The 12500-nt window shown below is 44.5% G+C and overlaps 2 protein-coding genes across 2 annotated transcripts in view; one reads left to right on the top strand and one right to left on the bottom strand.

Moving 5' to 3' along the window:
* Positions 1-2571, bottom strand: part of pah (phenylalanine hydroxylase) — a 22469-nt gene extending 19898 nt beyond the window's left edge. Inside the window, exons 1-2 of the mRNA XM_012830254.3 lie at positions 2422-2571; positions 776-895 (exon numbers count right to left, since the gene is read on the bottom strand). Coding sequence (XP_012685708.1) covers positions 776-895; positions 2422-2466 — 165 coding nt within the window. The 5' untranslated portion in view covers positions 2467-2571. The remainder of the gene's footprint in view (positions 1-775; positions 896-2421) is intronic.
* A 4964-nt stretch (positions 2572-7535) lies between these two features.
* Positions 7536-8815, top strand: ascl1a (achaete-scute family bHLH transcription factor 1a). The gene is made up of 2 exons (XM_012830253.3): positions 7536-8332; positions 8499-8815. The coding sequence occupies exon 1, from the start codon at positions 7725-7727 to the stop codon at positions 8319-8321; it is 597 nt and encodes a 198-aa protein (XP_012685707.1). The 5' UTR covers positions 7536-7724; the 3' UTR covers positions 8322-8332; positions 8499-8815.
* Positions 8816-12500: the final 3685 nt, after the last annotated feature.

Raw genomic sequence — 12500 nt, 5'->3', positions numbered from 1 at the left:
AAAACAACCCTGAACACTTAAGGGGGTTCGGTTTCATTGTGAGACATTAAGTCCCAACACTGAAATATTGTGACCTTTGTTTTTACACTGCCCTGAAAAAGGAGAAAACTGCGTACACAGTGGACCTCTTTGAATGGATGTTTTCGGAGGGTTTTGTTTGCTTTGAAACCAGTGTTGACTCTTTTGGTAATCTGGTCTCCGGCATTGACCAGCACAAGAAAAAATGCTCCGGCAAATCTCCATAGCGCTGCAAACACAACCTTTCCTTGACACTGGGCATCCAAGACAAACATGATTTCATGTGTTTGTGTACATCTCTGTGTGTGTGTGTGTGCACACGTGTGTCTGTGTGAATGTGTGTGTGTGTGTGTGTGTGTGAGAGAGAGAGAGAGAGAGAGAGAGAGAGAGAGAGAGAGAGAGAGAGAGAGGGGGAGAGAGAGATAGCAAAAATACTCACAGGATGACAGGAGAGAGAAAGAGAGATAAAAAGGACAAGACAAGAGACAAGGATGAAAAGAGCTCAGATAGTAAGAGAGAGAAAATTTGAAAAAAAGATTGAGAGACAGAGAGAGAACAAGAGCAAAAATATGATATACTATACCATAATACTATAACAAAAAGGTGAGATGGTGAGAAAGAGAATGACAGGGGGAGGGAGAAAGAGAGACGGTGTGAGAGAGGGAGAGAGAGAGGGACAGGGATCGAGACAGAGAGGAAGAGGAAGAGAGAGAGAGGGTGTGAGAGCATATGAGATAGGCAGTGCTGAGTGACTGACCTCGAAGAGCCTGAGGGCTTTGGCCAGAGCGCCCACCTCCTCCTTCAGGGAGAAGATGCAGGAGAGCACGCCCGCTTTGTTGGTCTGCTCCTCCAAGTACGCCTGCCTCATAGACCCATGCTACTCAGAGAAGGGGGGGGGGGGATAGAAGAGAGAGAGAGAGAGAGAGAGAGAGAGAAACAAGAAGAACAACACAGAATTAGGGAAGGGTGGAATGTGAAAAGACAGACCTTTTGACAGAACACTTCAGAGTGGTCATGTGATCACACCGCAGGGAGAGAACACTCCCTGGACTCACAGCAACCCGGTCACATTCCCTTTAACTCCACCACAGGTTAAAACTTCAACTTAACCCTACGGCAGAGAACAACGAGTATTACAACTAATAGAGCAAGATGCTAATAATAACACCAAAGCCATGGGTCTGATCCACGACTAAAGGTGTCTATCTGCACCGTGCTCTAAGTTGCTTCGTACCAAAGCATCTGTTAAATGAATTAATACTAAATGTTTATTTCGGTCAAGGTGACTTACATGTGTAACTAGTGTCTTGGCACAACTCATGACAGCGACTCTGGCGCGACTCTGGCCCAGATGGGGCAGATTCGCCTCAGAGTCAGCGATGGCCCGGCTACAGGTTGGGTAACTGTGTGACCGACATATACAAGCCTTCAGGAGAGGTGGTGACCCGTACTGTGTTAACCACAGCTACTGGCTTATCGCTGTGCGCGCTCTCTCTCTCTCTGCCTTGATCTACCTCTCTCTCTCTCTCTCTCTTTCTTGATCTACCTCTCTCTCTCTCTCATGCTGTCTTCCTCTCTCTGATCCCTGAAATCTCAAACACATTTTGCTTTGTTTCTACTTTCTGATTTATTGACGTGACCCACACGCCTCATCTGAACCTACACGCTGACATGTGTAGCATGTAGCTCACATACAAGTGTGCGCGTGTAGTTATTTACATGAATGGATGTGTTAGATATCTGATATTAAATACCATTCGATTTAGATATCAACTATCACTTAGTTGCAAAATGTGTATATCTATTACAAGTGGGTGCATTCGAGAGTTCTGTATATTTGTGTGTATGTGTATGTGTGTGTGTGTGACTCAAAGTGTAAGGCTGCTTTTTTTAAACCCATGACTGATGGTGCATTTATATTCCAAAACAGTGGTGACTTCTCCCCTTTTTCCCCTGTGCCTTTCCGCCACTGACCTGCATAACCTCTTCAGCCTCAGAAGGACAGCCGGACGGTCAAACACCACCCCAAGCCGGTCAAACACCACCCAATCCTTAAGCCATTAATAACCCACATTTGACAGATTCGAGCTATATATTTATGCTATCTGTATGGTCTACGTATTAACAATCGCAGACATCTAGATGCAGGGCATCCAAGGTAAAAAACCTGCAAGTTGTTCTTACTGCACATCCGCTGTGTCATATCGCTGCTTTTGAGGTATTCAGTGTATTTATTAAAAAAAACGTTTGAATGACAAGTTTCTAATATGCAAGACATAATGATGAGGCAATACTCCTGTCATAGCCTAGATAATGATACAAATACAAATAGCAATACGAATAATACATATAAGTAATAATCATACTATTAGTAATAAAAAAATCAAATCAGTCGAGTGTTACCTGAATTCCATTGTCTCCGTTTCTTTTCTTCAGAGCTGCGTCCATCCTCAGCTTTTCGCGGCACAGGTGCAGGAGAAAGTTATTGCAGCGTCTGTCTGAGTTTGTTTGCAAAAATTCTCCGCCAACTCCGGCAATTTAAGAGAGGCCACGTGACACCACACCCCCTAAAATTCGGCCTGTGTGCCTGTCACGCGATGGGTACGCAGCGGAGGCCACGGTAGTTGTTGTGAAACTGCCATTACGGCACATCTGGTTCTAGATGTTCGCTGGCTGGAGGTTGTCTGTTTATAATCAGCCGTTTTTTATGGTTATTCGGGCTCGACACCTTATTTAATGCTCTTAGAGGATGTGTGTGTAAGCCAGGGTTTAATAATTAAAATAATACAAAAGTGACTTATGGGCGCAAACACACATGGACATCTGATGTGGGTGTTATAGCCAATTCCAGTACTTGTTTTGTCTGATTTGTAATTATGTGTTATCAACCATTGTAAATCTTCAGTACAGTGGAAGATGTTCCAACAAGAACATCAATGTCTCTGAACGTGTGATAATGGGTAAGGTGGGGACTCTGGTCTTGCATCTAATTCCCAGTTCTCAGTGGCTGTTCGTCAGACCACCAGTCGATGGTGCTAGAACTGAATCCATGAATCAAGTAGATCTACCTACACATCAGGTACATGTCAGAGACATGTAGTCATGTGACATGCGGAAAAGACATGATCATAAGCACACCTTTAAAATAAGATCGGAAATAATGAAAAACAAACACAACACAAGGCATGCTAAATAGCCTATTAAGAAATGTTTGATAGCGAATGCTGATCTTTATTGATGACCATCGTAGGATGTTGCGCACTGTCTTCACCACTAGATGGCCATGTGCGCCAAGTTTAGTAGGCAATTCCATTTCTAAATGGGAGTTTTTCCACTGAGATCAACCTCATTGGTCAAACAAATGTTTTGTAAAGCGTGCCCTAAAAACGTGCCCCGCTCTAATGCTGCTGTAACAGGGTCCATTTTACTGGAGGCTGGTTTCATCACGTAACAGCAGATATCACATAACACCCAAATCCCCCCAACTTGCCATACGCCCTCTGCTGCCGAAATGTCACAGACTGTCTCCCAATTTTCATTGTCAAACCCTGTAAACACAGTTCAATTACTTTCCGGTAGATGACGCTGTACGGTTGGTAATGCTGTCTCCTCTCAGTGAGTCTCAACAAGTTCCAACAAGCACCAGGGAGAAAAGGGCTATAGGGCAAAGCAAATGGTATGGAGCGATTTCACAATTTGTCTCTGGGACAGAAGATAAGGTGTAGAGCACCTGGACCTCCCACCTGTTCGGCTGGTAGGCTATAACCTTGGCTACAACAGGAAGGTAAAGACTGCCACAAAATGGGAACTAGTGTTATATAAAAAACAACGACAGCTGTCTTCGGGTTAACGATTAAATTCACATCAAAGAGTTTAGAGTGTTTACTTTGAGTAGTGCAAAGTGGTTCTACTGATTCAAAACAAAAACATGAGCCAATGCCCGACTGCGGAACCATTGACTTACCGGTATATCTACTTGCCGGTTGTGTGCGTGGGCGTTGGTTAGTCGACAATAGTACAGCATAATTTGACAGATTGTTTTGTTAAAGTACAGCGCGGGTAGTTAGACAGCGTGCAGAAATGCATGCAGTAAGGGGCGCGTGGCAGCGCGAGGGGTTGGGTGGTCGCGTCGCTGTTGGCTACCCAACACGCTGCATGCCACACTTCAGAAAGTGCTATGTAAGTGACACTCTTTCTCGTACAACACCAAATGCAACCACAGTTTGGGCTGAACAGTCTGAAAAATTGAATCAGAATCACGCAATATACCCTAGACCTTTTGCAAGTGAAAACGCACACACACACACACACACACACACACACACACACACACACACAACTACACACACCTCTCTGTTTCAAACACACACACACACCACAATTAGTTTTACCCGGTAATAAAGTTGAAACGTAATGCCATATAGGATAACAAACACACACGCACAAGTATTAGAAAGAACGCTTGATATTGTTTCGAGGAACATGATCGTTCGCTGTAACAGAGATAAAACAGAGGGAGTGATTCGAAATTCGAATTCGGAAGGTGGCCTTCCCCAGGAAAAATTGACATTTATAGTCAAAAATTGTGATGGGATCATTTTAAAACTTCACTAAATCGGTTTATGTAGCTCAGTAGTCTCCCACTTTTTTTATTTGGGCAAATATTGTATATTTACATTGAGATTGTCATGCAATTATTTGTGCTGTTATGGTTATTGAAAATGGCACTCACAATTCACAAACTTCTACACTAGCTTGTACACCGCTGCCACTTTTATTAAAAAAAGAGCTGAATCTTGTCTGCTTCACCCAACAATGCATCAGTTCACATTAAAAGACTACATCCACAATGGAAATTAATTTAGATAACATAGATAATCAAGCCACAGATGAAAGGAACCTGCCATCATGGTTGTAGCTGTATTGTCACACACATAGGATGCAGTGTGAATAGGGATGAGACTGTGCTGACAGAGCAGTGTCTGCTTTATTGCCAATAAAAGCTCATATTTTGACATCTCAAATGGAAATTCAGTGTTTTGCTAACTATAACCTGCGATGTGTGGCGGCAAAAATGATCATCCTGTCATAAGATTCACGCAGCTCTTCTTTACCAATATTAAATAGGATTATATGCTATCACAAGTAATCAAGACTAGCAACCAGAAGGCTAAACAACCGGATTGAGGGATGGCTAATGTTACTAACTTGAACTGGTACTAGCCAACTATCTAGCAAAGCAAACAATGCATGTATTACTCAAATGCAATCAAGTGTGTATATCTGATTGCATTTCATTATCACATGTCTGAAAGAAAGGATTGTCGCAGTACTAAACACTTCAGCAACACACCATGAATCAATCTCCTCCTGAATTGCATTGCACACAAGTCATGCCAACTGTTATCATTCTGCAACTTTTGGAAGAAACCAATATCTTCGGGAAGGGGAGTGTGACTTTTGAGATATGACCAATGGTGATAAGAATGCGTTTGACTCATAATATACAATTGTCTCAACTAGGCCTCCATAAAATGAATAGTAATACAATTAAATACAAATATAAAAAATATAGAATAAAAAAGATCTGGTAGGGCACGTGCCCCCCGACTTGAATGGGCATGACGCCACTGGGTCGCCCAGATGTCATATTAATTATTACACCCAGCCCTGACTGGAAGTTCGCAAATGAAGCGGCCGTTCGCCCAGCCTCTAGACGAGCGCAAAAGAAAGACTGTCTTTACAAAGCGCTAATTGGATGCTGGAACTGCGCTGACAGGGCACGGTAGATAGGTTTCAGAAAGCCCCGCGCTAGCGAGGGGGTTGGGGGGCAGTTGAATAGAACCCACGCTTCTTTCTAAACTCTCACTGCGCCAGAATAGGGGAGAGGAGGGTTGGGTGGGGGGTTAGGGGGGAGACAAAGTTGGGAGGGGACTGGGTTCTTCAATGCTAGCTTGATCTTGAATGCCACATCCAACACAGAAAAATTGCACAATTTATTGCCCCCCCCCCACCCCTCTCTCCCCGTCCCTTTTCTCCTTTTCTCTCGCTTCGTCCCTCTCAGCACGCTCCCTCTCTCTCTCTCTCTCTCTCTCTCTCTCTCTGACACACACACATACACACACACACCCTCTCTCTGACACACACACATACTCTCACTCTCTCTGTCTCTCTCTCTCTCTCTCTGTCTCTCTCTGACACACACATACACACACACACACACACACACACACACACGCACCCACCGACAGAGGGAGGGGGACTTATTCATAGAGAGTTGAGAGTCGGTTGGATTTGTCCTGGGTTGAAAGATGTGTTCTATTATTCTCGCTTTTAAAAGGAGACAAAAATGTCGAAATACACTGTGTCGCGTCTACTGTAACAAAATAGAGTGTAACAAATCATACACAAAACCCCCTCCGTATGTGCGGCGCTGGCGTCCTCCTCGCAGATTTTACCTTCCGTTCCACTGATTAGTTTTAATGAAAGTGGAAAATTCGCCTCGGCCAGACAAAGCTCCATTCTCTTTCTATACGCGATGCTCTTACGCGGCTGTGAAAGTCTTAGCAATAAAATGAATAGGATATCGAAGACTAGGGCGACGGGATGCATCTTGCCTACCCCCGGAGTCAGGCTGGCGGGGACTAAATCAACCAACGGGGGAAATCCAATACTTTGTTCACCGGAGCTACACCTGAGTGTAGCGCTTACGTTGAGAGATTTCCGTGCTCGGTTTCCTTGTGGTTCAGATAATACACTCCTCCATCCCTCAGTGCTGAGGAGAGCTGTCTTTCAGGACCAGCAACCCAAACGGAACAGAGTAGCCTGGAGTAGCCTATACAACCCACTCAGAGCCCGAGCTTGTTGTTGTAAAATGCTTTTAAAAGTTAGTCATTGTGTAGTGTTCACCGTTTTGTAACTGCTTTATTTTGTAAGGGTATGAGCATGTAAGGGTATTTAAAACGAACAAAATGCTTTCTTCAATAAGATAAGTTAATTCATGTGGTTTCTCAAAGAAATATATGCAGGTTATTCATAAAGACTGACGGCCCTACTTTGCTAAAACATAACGTCCTTTCTAATGGAAACGTTTTGTTTATGGAGGCCGTTTGACTTTGCAAAAGCAGTTGTAATAGCAATAACGAATGTCATGTTGCTGCACCTGGCGCTTGATAAAAAATAAGTCAGGCATGAAAAGTTGTTGCACCAAGGAGATAAAGCGACTTCAAAAACTGTTGGCTTGCGCTCACAACACTTTCACAATAGGCTTCTGCTGACTCTCCTTGTCTCTGAACTCCCAAAGTCTCAAAGTTGCACAGCAGTTGCGCGCAGGATGCTGTTGTTTATTCAGTAGCAGGAGTGGCACGCGCCTGGCGTACGAGCTGCAACAGCATCGCAGCCCAAGGTGAATACAGCAGGCGCGAGGAGGCGTGGTCAGGTTGGGCGCGTGGGGGGCTGCCCGTGAGTTGAAAAAGCCCCGGGCGGCCCCTCTCCGGACTCAGAGCAATTCAAGGACCGCGCAAGGCTCGGAGTCCACCGCACTGCCCATTTAACAGCGGCCAAGAAGAGAGCATAAAGCCACACGTGAACGCCACGAGCTAGACACACGGCCAACCGGGGTGATCCAAAAACGTACGCGTGTTTCATTCAACTCAGCTAGACTTCGCTTCGTTTGTCTTTTTTTTCTTTCCCACTCGACATCTTAAATGGATATCACTGCCAAGATGGAAATCAGCGTCGGACAGCAACAGTTCATCCCTCCGTCGTGCTTCTTTGCGGCAGCCGCACAGAGCATCCAGCTAAGCCCGACTGACAGCCAGTGCAGCAGCACGTCAGGCTCCAAGCAAGTGAAGAGGCACCGGTCATCCTCGCCCGAACTCCTGCGGTGCAAAAGGAGGCTCAACTTCGCCGGCTTTGGCTACAGCCTTCCCCCGCAGCAGCCGCACGCCGTGGCGAGGCGGAATGAAAGAGAGCGCAACCGGGTGAAACTTGTCAACAACGGCTTCGCCACGCTGCGGGAACACGTCCCCAACGGTGCGGCCAACAAGAAAATGAGCAAAGTGGAAACTCTGCGCTCGGCTGTGGAGTACATCCGCGCCCTACAGCACCTGCTGGACGAACATGATGCAGTAAGCGCCGCGTTTCAGTCGGGCGTTCTCTCGCCCACCATGTCCCAGAACTACTCCAACGACATGAACTCGATGGCAGGATCACCAGTGTCATCATACTCTTCAGACGAGGGCTCTTACCATCCGTTAAGTCCCGAGGAACAAGAACTGCTGGACTTCACCAATTGGTTCTGAGCGTCTCACAGGTTTGTTGTTGTTACTGTTATTAATAGCCTAGTGTTAGTCATCATATTCTTATGAGGAGTTATGGTATTATTAGCAGTGGCAGTGGAAGTATATTGCTTTTGTTGTTGTTGTTGTTGTTTTATAGTTTGAAGTCTGATCAGACCCTTTCTTTTTTTTCCATCACAGGATGATGTTGCTGTTTCATCCCCTCAACAAACGCTCGAGAAGGGTCCCGTAGATCCCCACGCTCTCTACGAACACAAAGCACTGCGTTTGCGCTTCGGACCCCTGAGTCCACGTCCTGCAATGGCCCTTCAACTGGCACTGACAGGTATCGGGCCTCTATGCCAAGAGCCAAAGGACTTAAAGAGAAGACGGTTCGTCCTACTGTCGGGCGAAAAGAAGCGTCTACAGTGTTGGAACCCATCCTTCTAGCGCATCCTATGACAAAAAAAATGCCCTAATTTAAAATGACTCTCCACGACAGGGTGGCCCACACAAAACACTATTTAATTGTTCTCAAACTATGCTAAATCCAATCAAAGAACGTACAACCCTCTTTGTATAGGAGTTTCACTGACACACAATTCTAAAAATGCTTCCAACTTTTGCGGATTTTATTATATGAAATTCTATTTGTATAAACGTTTGTTTTGGAGATATATTAAGCTATTTTTGTATGTAAGAGATTTATAGATGTTTTGTACACATTCTTTTAATATGTATATATTTTGACAATATATTAATTGCTTAATGACCTCTCGCCTGTGTAGACTTAGTGTGTAAAAGCATCGCACCTGACTTCTCTCGGGGTTTGATACTCCAGGTTATATTTTAGCACCGACGTGTCTTATTTAATAGGAATTACATGTTATTGTAATGTCTCGGAGTTCTCAATGATCAAAGGTTACGCAGCTATTGTCCAAACAGAGCACAATGGACTGATTATTGTCTCTTGATGCAACCCGTCTTATACACTGCCTTCACTTAAAAGGGTTGGTTTTTAACAGACAAAAGAAAGATGAATATGCCTTTAACCATATTTTCTACACTCTAGTCTCACAATAAAGCAATATGAAAAATATAAACTTCTGGTTCCTGTGCTTTTTGTCTGCGTGTGTGTATGTATGTGTGTGTGTGTGTGTGTGTGTTATTCAATCGTGTCTGCCACTTGTAATTATCTGGTTTGAACTACACACAACTAACACACCATTTTCTGATGGCAAGACAGTAACACGAGCCCTCTTCGCAATTTAGAAATCAGTGTCGAGCTAAACCCCGAGGATAGCATGAATGGGGTGCATCGCTCAGAAGCTCGGTTGGTGTCGGGTTAAGGGGGACGTGACTTGAATACTGTTGCACCCCCTGAACTCGAACAGCATGCCAAATCTGTGTGCTATGGGATGGAGACTCACTGACCCCACGACGTTTTGTTTGATAACATTTTATCAGTGTGTTTAGCATTCTGTGATATTCTCGAATTTAGGATGATCCACATTTATTTACAGCATGTGTGATTGTGTCTATGTGTGTCTCTCTGTGTGTGTGTGTGCACGTTTGCCAGTAGTTGAAACAAAACTGCTTATTTATAGTATAGGCCTTATTCTGTCAGTGCTGCCTACATCTACTTAAAATGCAAGCAATTTGTTATGTAAAATAAACCATTCAATAGATAAAGTACTAATTACAAAGTGAACTGTACATACGCCTAAAAACTAACGTTACAATGGAAGACAGTTGTTTAATAAGTATTGGCAATCCCCCACCTTCTTGACAAACTTTCGCACTAAGGTCCGATACTAACTGGTTAAGCGGGACTTATCTTCTTTTCATCTCGACATACCGCTGAGGCGCGCGGCCACCGGAGCCTATCTGACAGGTGGAGCGTCGCTTGTGCTGCCTGGCGCGTGTGCGGATTGAATGAGGTCGTAAAGTGGTCGAGTGCTGCCCGCGCGCTGAATTAGCCGACGGCGTGTGCCTTCTGACAGCAGCGCGCGACCAGCCATACGCCCAGGAGGAGGGGGAAAACGTAGCCTAGCCTGCACAGGGCTACACAGTTACTGCTTACAGGAACACGAGGAAACCAAACCGAACAAACCGAAGATAGATAAAGATTAAAAGTAGCGCCAGACATTGTTCACACCGCTATCGCAGAATTATTGCAGAACACTAATTACTTGATGTTGTTCCGTGGAGCAAAATTCCCTAGCTTCCAGATAAGAGAGCTAGGCTAGGGAATCCCCCATTCATTTACAGCTATGGATCAAACACTGTGGCTGATTTGTTGAAACAACTATCCTATAAGGTGAGGAAACTATATGTTTTGTATTCACTTATAATTCTGGTTAGTTATTGTCTACAGACTCATTGACACAGTATCTTATTTAGAATTCTGCTCTGGAGCTTTACAGTGGAACACCTCCACCAACCATGCAAGTTAAGGAACAAAAGAAACAAATACAAAACTCAAACCTTTTAGTTACATTTACTTTGTTTACTTTAAGCTACTAGTGCCCTAAACCAGCGGTTGGATATGTTAGAACGGCATGTGGTAGCCTACACACAGTGTATTCTTTAATTAAATCAGCAACTACCAGTGGAGGGGGTGGTCGTGCTAAAGAGCCCTAATAAAATTAAGGATTTAGAGAAGACATAGGAGATGTTACGGTTTTGACGCTAACATGACAGACTGGCGCATCGACACTCCTACCCCGACAGGTAAAATAAAAAAAGTAGCCACACTTAAATGCAAAGTCACCCCAACGAGCGAGGAGATTGTTTTGAACCCTTGACCAGCTCGCGTAATCAATTTACTCGCGCGTCCATCAATCCTTTGGTCACGAATCGATGAGGCGTCTTGCTGGTCCAAAGCCCTGGACGTGTCTGTCAGCGACATTCCAATGGGAGAAGGCGTCCACTGATCGGGTGTGAAATTCACTTTGGGATTTGAATGGGGTTGCCTTTCTCTTGCCGAGATTAAACCCCCCGCGGCAACATATGGCAAGGATACGCTGTTCGATGGCAGAGCACCATGAGATTGCGCCGAAAGACAGTCTATGATTAATTTATGACTGCGCTAAATGGTAGACATGAGGTGGCGGGGGTCGCTGAGGAGCAGTCAAAACAAGGGGTCCCCTTTCCGTATCCTGGGGCTATGTGAACTAGATGCTTTGGTTTAGGCGATGCCACTCTGATATAAAACCGACTGGAGCAAGTAGGCCTAATCGTTGTTCAAATAATCGCAGGAGTGTAGGCCTATGGACTATTTAAGGGCTGACGAAAAAACTAAATTGCACGTTTTGCTCCATAGGTTATAAACACAGTATTGCACAGGATCATCTATAGGAACCCCAGAAGCATCAGAACCAAGATCCAGGAACCACTGGACTTAAGTAGGCGCAGTCAGGTGCTGTGCGGTGTCAAGTTTATCGTTAATATTGTATCTTCTATAAGATTTGTAATTGTTTTGTTATTATTTTTTATAACACGTTCTTCTTGTTTTGCGTTGAATTACTATGATTCCAGGCAACTCTAACCTAATGACGAAACGTCCGATACAGTTGTAGGTGTCATTGCCTTCACCAAACGTTGAATGAAAGTTATTACACTGTAACGCAATAGCTGAGAACTAAAGCGGTTAAAAATAGACTCGGCTTAGGGACAAAATAAGTAGAGCTTTTGTTTGCTGTAAATGGAAACGAACCAGTGAAAAAAAATTAACTTCGGTTTTCTGGTTGTGTTCAACCAGGTCAAACTATCCTTACCCGTAATACTGCTTAAATGCTGCTTCGATTTAGGAGGCGGACGGGTGTTTTTGAAGGGGCTTGGGTTACAGTCAGAGTAATAGAGGCCTTCACACCAAAAGAATTGAATAACGAGCGTATGTGCTATTGAAGGCCGCTGAATACAAAGATAAATAGGGGTACCACAGGCCTATTTTACGGCTTCGTTTTTTTTGTTAGTCGCCGCTATCTCCACGGGCAGAGTCTGAAAGGTTAAACACGATTTGGCAGGCAGTCTCCCCCGCCTCTCTCCACATTCAGAAAAGAAGGTCCATTTCAGCATCTTGCGCTTGTTCTGATTAACGAGCAGCGGGGTGGATTTTTGGACGTGGTTATATAGATAATCAGACGCGCGCCATAAACGCCGCATTCCTCCCTTAAACTGTATAACTGCCGGCCGTAACTA

This window comes from Clupea harengus, chromosome 16 (assembly GCF_900700415.2).
Source record: "Clupea harengus chromosome 16, Ch_v2.0.2, whole genome shotgun sequence".
NCBI classification, from domain to species: Eukaryota; Metazoa; Chordata; class Actinopteri; order Clupeiformes; family Clupeidae; genus Clupea; species Clupea harengus.
The sequence above is the reverse complement of the archived record's forward strand: the minus strand, read 5'-3'. Positions and strand labels throughout refer to the sequence as shown.